The sequence below is a fragment of the Babylonia areolata genome, chromosome 10, assembly GCF_041734735.1.
Source record: "Babylonia areolata isolate BAREFJ2019XMU chromosome 10, ASM4173473v1, whole genome shotgun sequence".
NCBI lineage: Eukaryota > Metazoa > Mollusca > Gastropoda > Neogastropoda > Buccinidae > Babylonia > Babylonia areolata.
Window position 1 is genome coordinate 13,712,791 of NC_134885.1, and position 21,969 is coordinate 13,734,759.

Below are 21,969 nucleotides of genomic sequence, written 5' to 3' on the forward strand. Positions count from 1 at the left end.
ATAAAACACACACACCTACCCCCCCCCCCCCCCTCCAAACTCCCAACACACACACACTGAAACTGGTTCATGGTATGCCACACCCCCTTCATTCTCTTTCTCATACAAAACAAAATGACAACACACACACTTCTACAAGTGTTGCATTTACAAAGTAATTTAGGCATACAATTCTGTATATCATTCTCTGATTTCAGTTTTGTAAATATTCCCGCCCCCCCCCCCCACACACAACAACAACAACCCAATACACACTTGGGAACGAATTACAGAAAGCTCTAGGCGAGCAACACAGGCTGTCAAAAACAATGAGCCAGCCAGCGAGCCACGCCCCTCGCGCAGCGTTGGTCACACACAGTACACACATGACTTTCTTTCACACACACACACACACTGATCAGTGAGTGACTGACGAAGCTACTTACCACAGCTAACGCATTCAAAACGCACACAGTGCAGTTATATTCATTGTTAAACAAACAGAAAGCAAATAATAAACTGACAAACCTCGTAAACACCCACCTGCATCTTGAGTCAGCTGAGCTTGTCTGTTCATTTTCGTCAAGCAACCCCACCTTCCACCCCCCTGCATGTCAAAATCGGCGTCTTCAGCATCAACTTCACGCAGTTCTATCTCATTCAGTCCACAGTCTTCATCTCTACTATTTGCAATACTCAGTTCTATCTCATTCAGTCCACAGTCTTATCTCTACTATTTGCAATACTACTTCCAATACTCGTGCAAGTGTTGGGGTTTGTCTGTGTTCAGCCATGGCTTTGCAAACACAACTTGAGCTTCGTACAAACTTGCAAAACTTTCGCCATAAATATGACAATAGATGAATATTTTTAGCTAATGGAACTCGGGAGATAAAGAGCTCTCGGGGAAGCTAATTTAATGGTTAGCAGACTGTTTTTTCTGCAGTGCAGGACTCAAAACATAGAACGTTGTAACATGACGTATGACGCACGTCAATACAGCATTGGTGAGCGACATTTCATGATGTACGCCGTACGTCAACAGCACAGTCAAAAGGTCAAAGTAATATTGAGAATCACAAATACCAATTTATGGCACCAGCACACACATATATGCACAGGATATTAATAAAAAGAAAAAAAAAAGCACACAAACAACAAAACAAACGTCTCAAGAAATTAAAGTTTATTTATTATCCCACCTCCTTGAAATAATCTACAATCGTTTACAACAATTAAACATTCAAACCCAGATTCTGATACAACAGGATAAGCAGCAATGGATGATTTTTGGTTAAATATCTCTGTCAACACTATTTCAAAGAGGGGGAATTCCAAAATAAGTGTTTTTCTTCCAAAGACAAAAGATGTAGACATTTTACAAAACAAAATGACAATCACCAAACGACACATTTTGATGTGGTCGTCTGGAGCCAATGTTTGCTCTCCCCACCAACATGTTTCAATGCTCTTACCGCCATGAGCTACAACACCCACACTGGAACACCAGCATCTCACCATAAACACTTCAAATATATACAGATGGCGTAATCTCAATTTACCTATTCCCGATTCGCATTTCTCTAAGCTGCGATCCTGGTTTGCCTTTTTCCAGTTCATCATTGTGCTCTAAAAGATGTATATACTGAGTAACATAGTTAAAACTATTCAACAACATGCATTATTTGCACATGCACACGTTCTATTCAGTTTACGTCCATGTGCATTGCAGCATATGTCCGCAAGTTTAATGTGTATGATGCCCAAAAGTTAAGAGACTTCTACTTCAATCAATACAGTTTTCAGCTTCTCCAAACTTCAATTTTACGTCTGTGTGCGTAACTTGTTCTGCTGGCAATCTGACCATTGTGATCTGTCCACAAACATATCTGATACTTATCCATGTATGGACTGTGTGTGTGAGTTTGGGTCAGTGAAACCGCACAGTCTCCTCTAAGAGGCCACTGAGGGTAGCAGCACCATCAAGGAAAGGTGAATCGGGAATAGGTGAATTGGACTACACATATACATGTTCATGCGGCTGCCATTAACACAATCAATGCCATTCCAACATGGTCACAAAGATTATAACATTTAACTTGAAAATCACACCAAATTTTCAGGACACAGAACACATCTTGAGGTTCAATGTAATTATTGTCCTGAACTGTCTGCCAGAAAAGAAGGGAGAGAGGGGAGGGGGCAGTACTGAAGCGGCAACTGGAAGGCAGACATTACTTTACAGACAAAAACAGAAATATATAACAAGTCCTGTGACGTCATTTCCTGTTATGCCAGCCGTGAAGACTGAAACCTTTTTATTAAAAAAACAAAACCACCAAAAACAATACAAACAAAAGCAACAAAAAACCCCACCTGATTTCTAATTTCAAGTGAAAGTAAAACAACAAAAGTATCTTTTTCAATTCTGGCACACATATTCCACATTCTCAGACACAGTGTAAAACTGATCAGTTACAAATTTTCAAAACCAATATATATATATACATATATATATTTGTGTGTGTGTGTTTGAAAGCTGTTTTCGGCAAATCGAAGATGAAGAAAAAAAACCAAACTTTCAATCTTTTGTTTTACATGTCAAAGACTTTCAGTTTCCTTTTAAAAAATTAAAAAAAAAAATCTTGATAAAAACTGGATAACTGATTGCACATCTACTATGAGGACTGACAAACAGCATGTGTCAAAAATATCCTGGGACATGATGTTTGCAGTCTTCGCTGACTGGCAAAAATACAGTAAATCAATACACACACACCACAGGGTAACGACACCAAAGTTTGGCCATTCTGTGTTAGCATTCACCTGAAGAAAAGTAGTTATTCATAGATACTGTCAGAGGCTGTGCTGTATACAACATACCATATCGTCAGTTTTCATTGTGAAACTGACAACAGTAATTGCTTAAAAAATTTTCATCTTAAAAAAAGAAAAGAAAAGAAAAGCAAAAACATCCCACCTTGAATTAAGATTCTTTAACTTCTTAATCAGATGATACCATTCAATTAAAAAAAAAGAAAAAAGATTAGGTCTGAACTGATCATAAAATTCAGGCATTTTAATTACCTTTGACTTGAAGGTTAAAAAATAAAGAACGGTGATGTAAAAATATTGCATTTTCACAATTGGAATGTTAAAGGTAAGTACTTTTGTGGCAGTCCGAATTTTTGTATAAGGTAAATAGAAAAAAAACCAAACCATTGTTTCACTTCAATTTATACATTTTTATTCCCTGACTTTCTTTGATAAAATCTGAAGATGGCAGATGAAGCTTTTTACAACTAAAATAAACTGGGAATGGTTTTAGTCTGTATGAAGCAATTACATAACAGTGGATCACAAGCTATCATGCCATACTTAAGTGTCCTATTTCTCACCTATGTCATCTATGAAATCAGCAATGTTCAGCAGTCCACTGCTAGTTTGGGATTTATTTCATATTTAAAGAGCAGTAGGTTATTTGTTATTGTCATTCCAAGCATATTCTGTTGTGTTTCCTCACATTTTCACTTCACATTTTTCAGTTAAAAATATAGTTAACATCTGTCATTTTGGGAACAGACATAAAAATAAAATCAAACACACAAGCATTCTCTCAAATTCTCACACACAAAACTGAATACATTTGTTGAATTTGTTCAATTCTCTTGCACAAAATCAATCCAGCTTCACTCATTTAGTTTTGTGATCATTCTTATACAATCCCTCTCATTATCTCACTTTAAAATCCTGTCACAAGCAGCTTCAAACATATACCCGCTTATGTTTCTTGATTTAACTTATTCTTTAATAATCCTAATAAATAAAAATTGCATATAAAGACTGAAAAAAGGGTAAACAATCTGGAAGACAAGGAAGAACAAAAAATGATAAAACTCTGATCATCAACATCCCCCGACCTCCTGAACCATAGGCTGTCAACAATTCACCGGTCTTCTACCTTGACCCATTTTCTCTAGCTGCCCCCAGGTGTATCCCAGCTGTTTGGTCAAAATGTTAAACCTGTGGAAATGTGTCCCTTATTTTGTGATTAGTAAAACCTGTTCATACGCTTTGCATCATATATAATTTTTACATGTACACTGTGGAGATATTCATATGTTCATGGTCTTTTTTTTTTTTTTTTTTTTTAAATTATGGACAGGAGCAAACACAAAGAAAGCCTTGTCACAAATTATATGGAAACTTCTATCATACTCCATGCAATTATCTGAAGAGTCTTTTGTTGTGCCTTTAATAAGACTTTAATAAGTACCAAAAAAACCCACCAAACTCTTATACTTCTGAGTAAAATTATAATTCTATTTACAGTAAATCCAATTAAACAGATTACTGCCAAAACTTCACCCCAACAAGAAGAAACAAACAAACAAAAACCTTTAAAAGGTTTTCACTAAAAACTGGAATGAGATCACCATGTATCTGCAATGACCTTACTATATGATCATCTTCCAAATCACAGTACATCAATGGAGAAATGGGTGTATTCTGAACAAACAAGGAAATAGCCAAAGAAAATCAAGCAAATCAAAGTACAAGAGCAGCAACAACAAAATGTAAAGCCAAGAATAACAGAAAGCCAACAGTGCCTCTCTGTTGAAATGAATACAAGAAAATATAAACATACCTTGCATACCTATCCACTGACTAGAAAGAAAAATGTTTATACATAATGTTCTTTTCTGCTTATAAAAGTGGCAATTCTAAAAAGAATAAGTTTTCAGCTGGGACGAAATAATACCTCCAACAAGCAGGAAAAAGTTAAGTGAAATCAAAATGGCGCAAAAAGATGAACAGTCATGGTGAACCAGTCATGGCAATGCAATTTACGTGAGAAGTTCCTTCGTTCATACAGAAAGGAAAACCTCTGCACAGAGTGAGTGGGGTCTTCCTAATCATCCCGTCACCTCTGTGCTTCACTCTGCTTGTGGTTCACATCCCCTGAGGCCATCTTGATGGTGTGATGCAGGAAGTGTGAGAGCACCATACCTTCACCAGCAGACACCAAACACTGACCACCACACCTCTTCACCAAGCACCAGCTCTGCTGCCTTCATTTGGATTCAAACATAAATCTTTAATTTCGTCCCAAGTGGAGAAACAAAACCACACAAAAATGGGACAGGGATAATAATAATAATAATAATATTTGATAAAGCACCCATCCGACCATGTATGTATGTATTATAGTTGTGACCGACTATGACCATCAGAACAGCAGTGGACACAACTGCTGTCCTGACTTATGGTCTAGAACAGTGGAGAGTGCCCTGCCCAAGGTATATCCTCACTCTGTTGGCCAAGAGGGTTACAGGGCAGTTGGCACTGGGGATGATTCCCACAGGTCAACCAGCCCCCAAGGCTGCAGCACTAAGAGCTAGTCAATTGTGCCTCCTAGTTTGAGTCTTAGCCCTTCACAAAAGACTCCGCCACAAATAATTCCCATTGCAGTAGAGAACCCATCGATCATACAGCTCTCACTTTGCCCTCCATGTAAAACATGCTTAACTGTGATGTACAAAGAAAACGCAAAGATGGCTGAGCGTTTTGATCTATGCGTGACGCAACTACATGAAGCCAGCAAAACCAGGTCCCAATCACCAACATACACTTGGTCCTGAGCTTCACAGTGTAATTGCCTCATGGAGCACCTTCCAGACTGAACAGCAGTCTCTATAAAACATCTGAGTATGTTTCTCATTACCCTCTCCCCACAAGGTAAATGCTTCAAAAGATGATAGTTTTCTTTACCCAAGGTGCAGTGTTGGCCATGTCATGACAGCCCCAAACCAGAAATCAAGCCATCCCAGTCTGTGTCAAAACATTTGTCTCTGCCACTACAGCTGAAGTGCTGATAGATGCTTCGTTAATCTCTCATTCAGGTGGGGCCATGATAAACTGCACTCCATGTACACCATGCACTGAGCACATACCAAAAAAACCCAAAGCAACCTGAGCTGTCATAAAAAAAACCATGTCAAAATCCATGTTTACAAGTCAACATGTACAGTGTACACATACAAAAGGGCAAAGAATGCAATGCTGCACTGAAGGGACACACACACTTCCCAGAGAGATTGGCCCAAAAGTTTCACATGGATAAGTTACACACAACAATACAGCACATCATCTGCCAACTATTCCATTGGTACACAAGTGCTACAAATTCTATTCACCACAACAAAAAATCCATGGTGAAAACTTCATCATCAAAACACACTGAAGCCTATTTCCAAAAAGTCTGCGCAGCCAGGAAAAAACATCTTTGTGCTTTCACTATCCACAAAAAAAGCTTTAGCTGAAAAAACAAATTTTATAAACTGAGAATAAACAAACCTGGAATGGTTCTTTGGTATGAGAATTCCCCTGTCTGGTGTGCAAGGGAAGTAAGCATGGTAAAAGTTGCCTCACACCAGGCACAGCATAGTGCCCTTGTTTGACAGATAAATTAATACACAAAGATGGTTCAGGCAACTGACTACCATTTCTCCCAAGCCTTCACCTTTCCTCTTCCTTACCCTGCACACCCCTCACAGAACAGGGCTCCCCTCCATGGTAGGAAACAGCAGAGCTGACTGCTTCCCTGTTCGGATCTTTCTCTCACTTCCTAAACTCAGATGGGCATTCACTGGTTACTGCGTGGCAACACGCCTTTGGTGTTGAGTCTTACAACCATCTGGCTCATTCCCTTTAAATCAAGTTGTTCAGGGTTGGGGTCTCGGGTGTGGAGACTGCTGCTTTCAACTTTTTATGTGCCTGGGCAGGAGTATAAACACAAAGAAATTGATAATGAAGAGGGCTGTTCAAAATGAAACACAGGAGTGACAGCAGTGCATCAGTTCAACAGACAACGACGACGACAACAAAGAGAGTGTCTGACAGATTCAGGGGCAGAGGGCAGTCATTGGAGGGTCATGGTGGCTGTCTCCACTCCTGAGGGGGCACTTGCTCAGTCTAGCTCCACGACTTTTGTGATTATTCTTGTCAGTAGCGGGCTAAGTAGGTGGTGTCCTGCTTATGCTGGATAAACACAGGTGCCACTGAGCACCATAAATAAAAATGACTCCGCAGTTGTGTATAGTCCTCTGTGGTATGAGACAAGCTGGTGACCCAACACTGATAGTTCCCTGTGGACTGCCAGTGTTGGGACTGTGACAGGCAAATCAGAGCATGGCTGTGTATGAGGGACTGGGGATGAGTGGCATGGGGTGGAATACCACTGAAACTGCATCCATGATGGAGGAGAAGCAAAACAAAACAAAAAACTAAAAAGAACAAAGTGCTGATTAGTGCGAGTGCCATGGCAGAAATGAACACTGAAAAAGAAAAGCTCCTATCATTGTTTGTCACCTGCTTCACCTGACAACAGCAGTGTGAACAGATGACCACTCTGGATGCTGAACATCCTCATTGCTGATCAGGTCATCTATGCTTGTCATATAATCCAGATTTTTCTGCTATGTTTCTGCCAAAGTATCAAGACAAAAGGGACCAAAGCAAAGACAGAAATCTATTCAAAGACATGACCTATCTCTACCAATGTTCCAAGACATGACCTATCTCTCTATCAATCTTCAAGGACATGATTATCTCTACCAATGTTCCAAGACATGACCTATCTATACCAATGTTCAAGGACATGACCTATATACACCAACGTTCCAAGATGTAACCTATCTCTACCAACGTTCCAAGACATAACCTATCTTTATCAATCTTCATGGACATGATTATCTCTATCAAACTTCTATATCTATCAATCTTCCAGGAAATTATCCCTTATCAAACTTCAAGGACATTACCTATCTCTTCCAATCTTCAAGGACATTATCCACTTATCTTAAAGGACGTGGCCTATCCCTACCAATCTTAAAGGACATGACCTATCTCTATCAATCTTCCAGATATGACTTATCAACATTCAAGGACATGATCTATCTCTATTAACCTTCTAGGACAGAATCCATCTATCAAATCTTCAAGGATATTATCTATTTCTAAAACTGATCACAGACATTATCCTTCTGAATCTCTGAGAGCACAATTCCTCAATCAATCTTTAAGGAAATGATTTATCTCTATCAATCTTCAAGGACATGATCCCTCCATGACAATGACTTTTTATTGATTAAACACACCTGTTCACTTCAATCTCTGCTGCCCACAGCAAGTCTGATAAAAGAATAGATTCTGGCTGCATTCACGTGTAGCAGAGTATGTGTAAACATACCTATATGCCAGTTCTCTTGCACACACCAACATACTGGTACACACATTCTTACACATACATTTGGATACATACTGACACATGCTTGAGCACACACCCACACACAAATGCATGTTCACAGAAAATACAAATGTCATGCATTAATGCTCATTGCGCAGTTTTCCTCCTAATACTCAGCTGAATGAAGTGAGCTGATTGTGCTTCATAAAGAAAATGAGAAACCTGCAATATGGTCACTTCATTATGTGCTATCGTAACTCATGCCTTTGCTTCTGGACTATTTGGATTTATGCTTTGGCTTATCTGAACGTTTCATCTATGATACTTTAACTTCCACACTAAAAGAGAATGTGTCCTGTTTCAATTTCAGTTTTACACAAAGGACAGGGTTGACTCGGGCTCATAACATTTCTGTAGTCTGTGACTCGGGACTGAAAAATATTCAAGTCGGAACTGCATGAAACAATTTCTGAAACATATTGTTTCTGTTTATATTCAATGCAGTTTGTATGCAACGCAGTTTTCACTTTTAAACACAGTTTTGAAGGAACAGTAAAAGTCATATCATTCTGTTAAACTGATACCTGCTGTCCATGCATGTCTGTACTATCCCAATGTATCTTTTTTTTAAAACACTGATAAACAAGTCAAGGGCACCAACATTCTGTTGTCAGAATGGCCAAACCCATTTGTAAAGAGCGTATCTTTAATTTGTGCTGACCACATTCTCTCTCCATGTTCCTGCAGGTAACACATGTCGTGTGCTGTTCCTGGAAGTCTGCTGTCTGGCAGTTTATGATTCTGAGCCAAAACTGGACACTTCTTACAGCAGTATGAGTTAATACTGACACTCTAACAAGGCCTCATAAGATCATCTTATTTGGAGTCTGTAATCCAACATTCAAAACTTTTTTACATGCAAAACTGGAACATTTCTAAACCCTCAAACTGCTGAAATCACCATATTTCAGAGCTGTACATGACTATGTACATCATATATACAAAAGAACACATCTTTTTCAACAGACCCCAGTTTCCAGAGAGATCTCAATTTCTGTACAGGTTCTTACTTTTGCCTTAGTTGCAAGTTCTGAAACAGCTTGTGCCTAAGATAGTTTGGTTGTAAAATTCAACCCCAGGTACTTAAAGCTATTGACTACCTTTAATTAGTTGTTTCCACACTGCCATTGGCCATTTTCCTGAGAAACCCTTTGGTCCAGGCTGTGTGCAGTGGACCTGGACTTGACCATACACAACATGGCTGTGCCTCGCCCACCGGGCAGAAAAACACCTGCGTGGGCAATCCCTTTTCAAGCTCACTGGAGATGGTCCAAGCCATGCATAGCAGGCCTGGCCCTACCTGTCTGGTTAGAACCATGATTTCTCTGATTGTGTAAGACATGTTTTTTCCTGCAGTCTGGGTCAAGTGTCTGAACTCCTTCCCTAATTTTTCACAAGTTTCCTTTTTTTCCAATACAGATGACGTGAGGATCAGGTTATTCATTTACACAAAGAGCGATAAAAATCATTCAAACTGAAACCCTCTCTCTGCTGCCTGGGGCAAATCAGCAAGAGAAATGGGAGGAAATTGTGTGTTCAATTTGCTATTTCTTCAACAAATTACACAAACAAATCTCTCTCTCGTTCAAATTGCTAAAAAATGAACAATCTAGTGGAAGCAGAACCATTTTTGACTATGATATAAATAGACAGATCAAATTTAACAAAATTTAGGTTGAATTTGTTTTTTCACCAAATTGCACAAATCTCTCTCTCATTCAGGTTGGGTGTACAGTAAAATGGCATGATGAGTACACGTTTTTCTTCCTCCACTACAACCACCACAATAACAATGTTTGCTAAATCATGCGCATCATTTGGTTGTCGTGTTTCAAAAGAAACGCGAGTTGCCAGCTGGCTCCAGCCTGCTTCAGCTCCATCCGAGTTTACTGTACATGCTTTCATAGACCCAACAGCAGGGCGGTGTACGGCTGAGTTGCACACAGCTGGGTCCACTATGCACACAGCCTTACTCAAATTCACAGTCATTGAGGATCTCTCTGAAAAGTCTCCGAGTAAGCTGATTCGAGACTGGAGATCACGCACAAAGTACAGTCAATCTTCAAGGACATGACGTATCTCTATCAACCTTCAAGGGCATGACCTATCTATCAACCTTCAAGGACATGACCTATCTATCACCCTTCAAGGACATGACATATCTCTATCAACCCACAAAAACTTGACATATCTCTATCAACATTCAAAGACATGACCTATCTGTATCAACATTCAAAGACATGACCTATCTCTATCAGCCTTCAAAGACATGACCTATATCTATCAACCTTCAAAGACATGACCTGTCTCTATCAACCTTTAAAGACATGACCTATATCTATCAACCTTCAAAGACTTGACCTATCTCTATCAACCTTTAAAGACATGACATATATCTATCAACCTTCAAAGACTTGACCTATCTCTATCAACCTTCAAAGACATAATCTATCTCTCTATCAACCTTCAAAAACACAACATATCTCTATCTACCTTAAACGCCAGGACCTATTTCTATCAACCTTCATAGGCATGACCTATTTCTATCAATCTGGGCAAAATATCTCTCAGTCTTCAAGGACACGATCCCTCTTTCAATCTTCAAGGACATTACCTATCTCTAACAATCTTTAAGGACATAATTTATCTCTATCAATCTTCAAGGACATGGTATCTGTATCAACCCTCAAGGACATACCTATCTCTAATAATCTTTTGACATTATTTATCTCTATCAATCTTCAAGAACATTATCTATTTCATGATCCCTGTATCAAGGACAACTGCCTGTCCCTGTCAGTCTTCAAGATGTCCACTATTTCTTTAAAGCTTCAAGGACAAAATATATCAATAATCTCCAAGGACATGGTTCTCATTCAATCTTCAATAACATGATCTATTTCTATCAGTAATCTCAAAGGGCCTGATCTATCTTTATCTCTAGGATCATGACCAATTTCTGACATCTTTCAAGAACATTATCCCCTCTTGCAATCTTCCAGTTAAGAGTCATGTTTGTTATGCAGATCCCTTTCTTTGTCATTTATCTTCCATCTCAGGAAAGGGAAAGAAACAGTGGATTGGAATTTTCACAGATAAAAATCATTAAAAATGCAGGCCTATTAGGAAAGAGAAAAAAACCAGTGGACTGGAATTTTCACGGATAAAAATCATTAAAAATGCAGGCCTATTCTTGTGTTTGCAACATGCAGTGTGGTAATGTAGCCATCAGCTGCAGCTCACATAGCCTTTCCTGTATGGAGTCGCCAACAATGTGTAACACACACACACACACAAGCATAGTGTAAAAGCAGCAAAAGTCATACACTGACCATGTTACACAGTAACAGGTCACCATGCTATAACGTGGATGGCTGTGGAAGTTATGAATGTGGCCACACAGTCTTTTTCTCTGAGCATGACTGACAACAGCCACATTCAACCAGCGGAAATGTCATTGGCAGTGTCTCCGTTTGTAGTCATTTTTGAAATAGGTGATGTTTGGCTCACTATTCATGATGGTCAAAAGTGTGTTGTGAGCATGTGAGCATCTGTGTGTGTGTGTGTGTTAACTGTTTAGATCTATATTACAGGGATACTGAACTAATAACTACTGACCCATTAATTCTGTACATAAACTCACTGCAGTAGATTTCCCACGCCCCCTTCTGGCCTCTAACAATGCTTGAAATACCTTTAATATTCTGTAACAAGTAACAGAAGTTCACACCATTTGTTCTTCCCCAGACTAGTTCCACAATACTAAACAAACCTACACTACAGTAACAGCTATTCTATGCACACAGCTATTATGCAACCTCATCAAAAACTAATTTGCTTCAATCTAAATGATTAGAATGAAATAATAAAAAGCCCCACAGCCAACATGCAACAATGATCATGGTATGTATGCTAGAAACACTCAAGTTTTCTGTTTCCCTGATAAGTATACAAACGGAAGGAAAAAAAATGAAAAAGAAAATAAATATGAGCGCACACTTTAAAACATGTGGTCATGTGTTCTCTTTCTCCCCCTTTTTATGTGAGTCTGCTGCAAGCTTTGGTCAGTGAAGGAGGAGGGGACCGTCAGTTGCTGCTGGAGCTGGAGGACAGGGGGGGTGTGCCCTCTGAGGTAGGCGCTGCCTTGCGGCGGGGGGGCGGTTTCGATGTGATGCTGAAGCAGTAGATGCCCTGATAGCTGCAGATCTCCTGGCACACGCTGAATGAATAGCGCCACATGTCAAAGGTGATGTAAAACTGTAGGACAGAAAAGAAAAGGCAAATCTCAGCAAAAGAAAAACAAACAAAAAATCATGTTGCTAAGGCCCTACTGATTGCAGAGACGCCGTTTCTAGGCAGAAAACCTGTCAGCTTTTAAAACTAGTCACTGACAAACCAAAACAATATCAAAAGGACAGTTAAAATAACATCAAAAAGACAGAATCAAACACATCTTCTTCAGTCTACATGAACCTTAAATCAAGTTTAAATTACTGATCTCCTTCAGGAACTGAATTCGTCATAAAACTGTCCTGAAAAACAACAAAATAAATGAAGCACTCAGCTACCATGATTAAGTAAATCTGAACACACATGTGCTCATGTACAGGCACATATTCACTCAAATCAGAAAACAAATTGCTTATGAAAACACTGACTGAAAAATAGTAATAAAAAAAACCAGGCTTCGGCAGATCAAGTCATGCTGCGATTTTCTTGTGGTGAGCAATGCTGGAGTCGCCCTTGCTGTCCAACATTCAAATTCTTAATCTCTCTGCTTCCTTCAACAGAACTGTTTCCACACACAACAAAAACTACAAAATGAGAAAGGTGGGGAGAGAGACGGACAGACATGCAGAAAGAAAAACACAGTAAAACATGCCAGCACTTGTCAGTTTCTTTTCATGTCTTCCTTAACACAACTGTTTCTATACAGTTCATGTGCTACAACTCCACCTTCACTCATATCTATGAATGGCTTTATAACCCACCATTCAGGCAGCCATACTCTGGTTTTCTGGGGATTGTATGCTGGGTACCTTTATGTTTCCATAAATCACCAAACACTTGACATGGATCACAGGATCTTTAACATGTGTGTTTGATGTTCACTGTGTGCATATGCAAAAATGGGGTTCAGGCACTAGTAGGTGTGCACATATGTTGACCTGGCAGATCAGACAAATCTCCACCCTCAACACAAGAGCGACTGAATAAGATCAAGAGAAGGTGGAATGATGGGGTTACAAAGGGTGAGATGCAGAGAGGGAGTGAAACTGATTGACAGAGAAAGACGGAGCTGCTGAAGGCCCTACCAGTGCCAGCCAAAGCACCAGGTACTCGTTGACTACACAGTTGAAATACTGGTTGACCACCATGAGGAGAGGACCTAACATCCCAGTGTCCCATAGGTCCATCTCACTCTTCGTCATGTGGGCCACCTGGAAATATCCAATAACACATGATGGACTTGTCAACACCTGTATGAGCCTCTCTCTCTCTCTCTCTCTCTGTGTGTGTGTGTGTGTGTGTGTGTGTGTGTGTGTGTGTGTGTGTGTGTGTGTGTGTGTGTGTGTGTGTGGCAACATGCATGAGTAAATGTGTGTATATACTTACACATCCATGCATAAATACCCAAGCATATGTACACTTATGAGTGAGGCAGTGAGTGTAAGATAGAGACAGATAGAGGATGCAAGGGGGAGAGAGAGAGAGAGAGAGAGAGAGAGAGAGAGAGAGAGAGAGAGAGAGGGGTCTTGCATATGAGGAAGCAGATCATGTGTACATGTATTCAGTTAAAGAAAGCGCTTTTTCTTTTAGCTAAAGGCAAATCTTCTCTCCTCCTTTCCTCACACACACACACACATACACACACAAACACACACACACAAACACACACACACAAACACACACACACACATACACACACACACAAACACACACACACACATACACACACACACAAACACACACACACACACACACAATCACCACCAGCAGCATCACCACCATGTGACACACATACCACAAGTCGATTGGTGACCTTGGCCAGCAGAATACCGTAGGTGACCAGGTAGAGACAGGGATGGTTTTCAAACACCTGGGAGGATGACTTGAAGATCACCATCACCGCTCCCCCTATCACCACCGCCGTTGGAAACAATGGAAAGACTGTACTGGTACCCTGGGTGGGGGGAAGAAAAAACAAGTCAACACCAGTGTGACAGTTTGCCTGTGCTGATGATTCCTACAGCCTTACTGTGGATCACCTTCACTGTCCCCCAGTCACTTCCTTGAGAACCAGGGTAGGCTCTCAAGGTCTGATCAGCACACTGGGTTTATGTGAACATCAGGCATCGGCCTCCTTTTTCTCCAACAGATGTGGTGTAATGTGTATGGATCAGTCCACACACCTTCACACCATCTTGAAAATGAAACAGAAACTGAAACTAGACACTTGTTTGAAAACAAACAAACTTAATTGTCCACAATATACAAAATCATATTTTAAAAAAGACATACAAAACCAAAGAAATGCCAACAGACAACTCACACATTCTTGGCACAAAAAAGATACCAGTTAAAAATGCCCAATTATAAAGTCCAGAAAAAGAAAAAAGAAATATTCAAGACTTTATAAATCTTTTTCAATACACAGGTGATGCACCAGCAAGGCATCGACCCAGATTGGCAGAGATGACAGAAAAGAAAAAGCCAGAAACAAAGACAGCAACAGAAAAAGAGTATCTCTCCACACAGAATATCCAGAAAGTGGGGATACTACTCATTCATAAATCAAAAAGCCCCTGGCATCCTTGAGGGGGACGCTAACAGCAGGAAGAGAAGAACCAGCAAGTACGTGTATACTCACAGCAACGGTGGATTTATTCTTGCCGATTCCCCCTTCCATGAAGATGACGGTGAAATGTGACTTGAACTGCAGGATGAAGCCAAACACAGTGAACGCCACTGGGAACCACTTCAGCTGAAGACCCAACAGTGGAAACTGTGGACACAGCAGTGTTCTCTCTGAAATCTGTTCTATAACCACCTTTGTCAGTCTGGATGCTTCGTCTCTGTGTGTGTGCGCAAGTGTGCAACCCTGTGAGTTCATGGAAACACGTACATGCAATATGTTTGATTATCCCATAAAAAATGTAGCTGATTATCATATAAAACACTGTCCTAAAGGTAGAAATGTAACCACTGCAAACTATTTTGTGTCAACTAAACTGCTTTCTCATTTCTACCCTACACAAACCTTAGACCCAGTATGCTGAAACATGGTAGCACAGGTTTTCCAATACCCTCACTGGAGTTAGCTGTTGTTGGGTGCTCCAGGCATTATCAAAAGTGATGACACTGGTCATGATTAGCAACAGGTATGAAAACCGCAAAGCAAAGCATGCCACACAAGGTTTCGCTTGGTTTCCAGTGCAGTTGAAAGTATCTCTATGATGAAGCATTTCTTCCAGGCAGATTATTAACTGACATTTCATCTGCAAACATAACAGCCCTCTGAGAATGACAATTCTGACACAATGCAGATGATATTAACTGGCTACGGTGAAATAATTTACTTGTAATATTTGGCTGTGAGTTGGTGAAAAGGCTCCCCCCAAAAACAACAACAAAAAACATACACACAAACAGACCCCCCCACCTTTTTTTTCTTCACCTCTGTAGCTTCTCTGCTATTCCATTTCAGACAATGCTGTTGCACATCTGAAGTACATTTGATGTCCATTCCTATTCAGCTGAAGAATATCATGTGAATTCTGGAGTGCTGTGGCACATGAGGCTGCCAAAAGAGATGTCCACTGCTGCCCATCTTGTACGGTTTTATCCAGCCTCCCCAGGTAATGCTGGTCTTCCTGCACCATGTCCATCTGGTGTCCAGTGAAGGGCTTCTCTTGAAGTGCATCTGGTGGCAATGTGAGGATGTGCCCTACCCAGAACCATCCTACTTCACTTGATCTCATGTCCAGCTTCTCTTCTGAACTTATTTCACTGGTGTTTGGCCAGAACAAAATTCTGAATTCTGTGCAGGCAACAGTGGTGGGATGTTTCAAATTCATGCCTTGTGCCCTTGTTGACTTCAATCACCCTAATCTACACAAGAGTGGGCTGAGAACATTCATTGCTCCTGGACAGTTGGTTCTCAGTTTTGGTGTTGTTGATGTCAGTCTTCCAGATGATTCTGATGACACAACAGCCTGCCTGGCCTTCAACATTCTGGTCTTCATTTCTGCTACTGCATCACCATCCATTGTCATATTCTGAACCAATCTTAAGTGAATAAACTCTTGTTAAGTGTAGTATATTCTTCTATATTCATATCTGACAAACACACAAATACAGTAAGTATATAGGGACCTCTTGTGGTTCCAGAACAACCTGACATTAATACATTCACATAAATTAAACTCTTCTCACCATCAAGTGTTATCACTGAGGCCTACTCCTTTCCCATTATACACCCCTTTCACACTGCAAACAGTCCCCAAACAAAACGTTCTCCTGCAGAAGACTGGAAAGAAAGGCAACAGAAAGAAACCCACCCTCAGCTGCCAGAAGCCAGAGCCAAACAGCGCTGTCACCAGGTAGGCAGCCATCACTGAAAGCTGACCCTCCGTCACGTCAATCCTGAAAATATCACGTCACCCTCTATCATACCATCAACACCCTGTACAGCACATTTCACCTGCAACTTGTTTCTGTCTCTGTCTGATGCTTGTAAAGAAGCTTGCTCTAAACCCATTTTAAGCATTCAAGGTAATGCAATTATGTTACCATTTACAGTACAATAATTTTGTTTGTAAAGTGATGTTTTCATGTATTTTCTTTCATGTTAATCTTGCCTATGGCCTAAAAGAATAAAGTTCTGGTGGTGATTTTCTCTCTGACTAACCAGCCAATCTCTCCCTCTCTCTGCCTTTCTCCCCCCACCCTCTCCCCATGTGTCTAACATGTCAATCACACAAGTCAAACAACCTTTCTGTGTACAAAACACTTCATGACCATTTCACAACTTGGCTGTGTCACATGTCACACATCATGGCTGCAGTGGTACATTTGAGCTGTGGCAGATGTTTGACACAAGCAAAACTATCATTTCCCCCTGGGTAAACATCTACCATGTGCCTGCACACACGCACATATGCATGCATACATACATATGTACAAACATACACACACATGTGCATACACACACACACACACAAACATGTATACACTTGTACACATACACAAAACACACACAGAGTCCATAATCTGTAAAATATTTTCTTTGAACAATACACACTCTGTCATAAGAAACTGTATTAGTGAATATTCCTCTGTAATATTACACCGAAATATGGCTACTAAACTGAAATCCACTACAATCCAGATTTCACTGTTGACATTCCCTGATTGTTTGCTTTTAACAGTGAAGTTAGGAATTCTGATTCTTTATTTTGTGTGGAGGGCCATATTCCAAACATTTCAATTGACTCAATTTTCTCCAATGCTTCCCTGCCACAACACCAACCTCTCTGTTAGACTGATACTCACAAGCCAAACTTGAGGGTTCCTGAAACGTAGGTCTGCCAGTGAGCGCAGTAGAAGAGAAAATGTCCCGTCAGGTTGATGAACAGCAGCCAGTTGGGTTCATGGCCCAGGTTCAGCACCATCGACGCCCCGAGTGTCACAAACACTGCACAGCAAAACCCACACCAAAACTAGTACAACAAACACTGCACAACAAAACCCGCACCAAACACTGAAACAACAAAAACCAAACACTGTACAACAAAACCCACACCAAACACTGCACAACAAAACCCACACCAAATACTGAAACAACAAAAACCAAACACTGCACAACAAAACCCAAACCAAACACCTAAACACACAATCTACAATGCTCCAACATTTGCTAAATCGTGTTTCATCTTCAGCGCTCCATGATGTATAAATCATGAAAAATGCATTGCTATTTGCCCCTGACATATACATAAACATATATATATATTATATATATACATCAGCATCATCAAGAAATTTTTCAGTACATCTTAAAGTTGATGTGTCCCAATTTCCACCAGTCAGAAAGCTTGATATGTCTACTTTAATTATCCACAACGAGCAATAGCCAATCATGCTCTGTATGGCAATTTCTGGATGTTATTGTCAATACACTCCTCATGATGCTTTTGAAATGGCAGATGGCAACCCACAGCTTTACCCTAGTTGCTTGAACCAGCAGTGTGCAAATTGAGATTTTGCCATCCAAGATGTTGCAGAAACTTTACATGTCACTGATGTCAATGAATTAAATGCAAGGTGTGGCAAAATCTTGTTGAATGATGGTTTGTAGAGAGGACAGAGGGTGGGGTAGTTGAAGAGCTTGATGTAGCCAGCAAAGGACAGAAAGAAGAGCAGGAGGTTGGGTATAGTTCTGTGGCTGACCTAGAGTTGACTTCCAATACAAACCATCCACTCATTCAGAACAGGGATGGAAAGAGAGAGAGTGATGAAGGGGGTGAACAGTTTTGTGTGAGTTGTGAATTAGGTATACAGCATAGTTATAGAAAAGCATGCTTGCATTCATCAAACAGCAATCATCTGGACATGTATATATACAATCTTTATGTTAAAATGAACAATCATTATTTGATAGTCTGTTCATTTTCCTTTTGGAACGTATGGGTTTGTATACTTTCTTGCAGTAGTTCAGACTTTTTTGTTAATCACCACCCTCCGCAACCAAAAACTGTCTGGCAAATAGGAAGAATATGTCAAAATAATGCTTAGCACTGAAGAGGTTAACTGGCTTACACATTACAATTTACATAAAAAAAACAACAACAACAACAACAAAAAAAAACCCACCAAAAAAACCCCCCAAAACATGAAAAGAGTTTCGAGATGCTGAAACCAAATGCAAACTGAGAACATAAATAGTCTATTGTTGGCATGTATTCAAAATATAGACGCATGGAAATTGGAACCAACGAGTCCAAGCATCCCAAAGACACCCTCCCCAACCCCCCAAAAAAACTTAATTCTCAAACTCCCAATCTCTAGCTGTTGTTTTTTTTCTTTTTAACACTGGCGAAAGCAAATATCATACGAATATTATCATCTGTAATCACAGGTGCTGTTCTGGATTATTTCACTTCAAATATTTATCAAGACTTATTTTTCAGTTAAAAAAATCACTATCTACCCTAAACTATGCTCTCTCTCCTCTCTTTTATACAGAGAGAACAACTGACCCATGGACACGGAGTCACAGCCATGGTCAAACAGTTCCCCCAATGGAGAGCTGGACTTGGTTCTCCTGGCCTGCTTCCCATCAATGGCGTCCAGAGACTGGTAGATGAACAGTCCCAGGGCTGCCACCACCAACGTCCATGCAGGAATCTGCCACACGCAGAATAATAGTATTAATAATAATTATTATCATAAAGTGCTCATTCCGCACTGAATATTATACAGAGACAAATCAAAGTGCTTACACAAGTCCAAACCCCTTCGAAACTGCATACTGCTCCCCACCCCTGTCATAATATGCCCTTCTTACAAAGTATACACATATCAAAAGTGAAGCTAAAGAGACACTTTGGCCCATGTGACTACAATTAGAAAAGAGTGGGTATGGGTATATCATGGAATAGGTAGTAGTAATGTAGGGACCAACAGATTGTCTGCCTAGGCATCACAGCCTTTTTCTATGTCTCCTTCAGTATTCTCTTTTTCTTTATTTGTGGGATATGCACATATACACTGCTGTGCTGCCTCATTCATTCACTGTTATTCATTCATCAAATTAAAAAAATCAAGGAGATTTTTAAACACACCAATATTCTGTGCAAGTTCTGTTTCAACTGGTAGTGGATTCCATACTTGTGCATTCTGTCAGCTAATGTATTTTCTTTAGGTTGGTTACTTGGTATTACCGTGCTCAAAGGAGTTATAAACTTTGATAACTGAGTTTCTTGCACTGTAGTAAGCTGACATTCTAAGAATATTATTTACATTAACATCAATAAAGCAATTTAATATTTTGTATGTTTCAATTAAGTCTCCTCTTAACCTTGGTGAATGCAGATTTAGGTATCCAAGTCTCTGTTGGTAGCTCATAAATTTGCATCCTTTTAATAATTTAGTTGCTCATCTTTGCACCCTCTCTATAGAGCTATAGATCATCTCTTGTGTGTGCATGTATGTTTCATGTTGCTACACTTTTAACAAACAAGTTAAAAAGAACTTTGTCAGTTTGTGTCATCCCTGTACATATAGATCTATTTTCTTAGTTGTCAAGACATCATAAAGAGTGACAATGATGAATGGGAGAATCTGTGGGAAACTGTACATAGCATCTTCACATAAAGTTAACAAAAAAAAAGAAACCCAAAAAACAAACATGTTCATCTCATGCCGACACTTGTCAGCAGGATCTATGCATCAACATACATAGCCTGAGGAGAAAAGGTATCTTCATATTATGAATTACAACAAAACAAATGGCAAACATTAGTACATCAATGTGACAGACAACAGCTGTTGGACCCGATCCTGTTCAACCACCTATAACACAGGCACCCCTTCTCTACCCCTCCTCCCACCCTCTTCACACATACACACCCACTTACATCGGACTTGGCATCTGGACTGTAGTAAATCATCAGGAACGTAGTCACAATGTTGAGAATCAGTCCTCCGATTGTCAGCAAGTTGGGCGCAACCCACATCGGCATCTGCTCCACCAGCCATCGCCAAAACGGCTGCAGTAACGGCTCCAAGAGCGATGTTCCTCCGGCACTGTACTTATGCTCAGCCAGTCTCTTGAGCTGACTTTCGCTCAAGATTTTCATCGTGGACTCCAATCCCATAGCCTGTCCGAAGTTTTTCAGTCGGAATTCCGTCATTGGTCTCGTTTGAACAAAGACAACTCAGTGAAACAGTGGAGTTGTAAATCCGAACGTGTTGCTAACACTGAGTTTTCACACAGCTTCTATGTGTCATCAACATGCAGGTTGCCTTCCGTCTCGCAGCGAGTGCGTCAGCTGCTACACGGAAAGCGGATGTGTGGATTGCGCATGCTTCTCTCCTCCTGCAACCTGTGACCCCTGTGCTGAGGTCCGTTCCACGACCTGTTTGTGGGTCAAGTCGCGCTCGATAAAACAGGGCAGGACAGGGCAGGATATCCCACTTAAGTGACAACACCTAGAATAATTATTATTGTTACTCCTCACTGCTGCAGCTGTTGAGAATCACTGTACACTTTGTCTCTCAGTCTGCTGTGCTGCTGAAGTTGATTATCTTTGACTGTTAATGAGGTCGTTGATCGAGTCAGTTAACTCGATCCAACCTCAACTGACAATAAAATGAATAAAATGGAATAAAAAAAGAAAGAAATTGTGTAATTAGGGGAGCTGCTGTCACGACAGCGCATTGCTTCCGGCCCACACATCCAACGAACACTGGTGGCAATTATTCGTTCATTCTTACTGACAGGGATGTTCAAGTTTGGGAAGTGGATGCACTGATCGAGCGATGGACTTTGGGTCTTTGGGTTGCGAATGCCTGCCACAACGTGCGCGTGTGCGTGTGCGTGTGTGAAATAAACCCTGAATGAATAGACCGTTTTCGACTCTTTCTCATTCTCTCTGTGTGCGTGTATGTGCGCGCGC

General features: G+C 40.4%; 1 protein-coding gene across 1 annotated transcript; it reads right to left on the reverse strand.

The window, feature by feature from the left end:
* Positions 1 to 1,144: 1,144 nt before the first annotated feature.
* On the reverse strand, positions 1,145 to 21,343 carry LOC143286805 (cholinephosphotransferase 1-like). Its single transcript, XM_076594601.1, has 8 exons — positions 20,929 to 21,343; positions 19,549 to 19,696; positions 17,843 to 17,984; positions 16,849 to 16,933; positions 15,159 to 15,293; positions 14,313 to 14,471; positions 13,603 to 13,728; positions 1,145 to 12,544 (listed from the first exon to the last, which is right to left on the reverse strand). Exons 1-8 carry the CDS (start codon positions 21,202 to 21,204, stop codon positions 12,374 to 12,376), a joined length of 1,242 nt encoding a protein of 413 aa, XP_076450716.1. The 5' UTR covers positions 21,205 to 21,343; the 3' UTR covers positions 1,145 to 12,373.
* Between the last annotated feature and the right edge of the window lie 626 nt (positions 21,344 to 21,969).

Bases quoted from the DNA above. Each gene is read 5' to 3' on its own strand.
- LOC143286805 (XM_076594601.1), bottom strand. From the start codon at position 21,204: ATGACGGAATTCCGACTGAAAAACTTCGGACAGGCTATGGGATTGGAG. The intron at 17,985-19,548 runs GTCAGTTGTTCT...TTTGCTGTGCAG, and splicing joins CTGTGACTCCGTGTCCATGG to TGTTTGTGACACTCGGGGCG. The intron at 16,934-17,842 runs GTGAGTATCAGT...TGATATTTTCAG, and splicing joins GGAACCCTCAAGTTTGGCTT to GATTGACGTGACGGAGGGTC.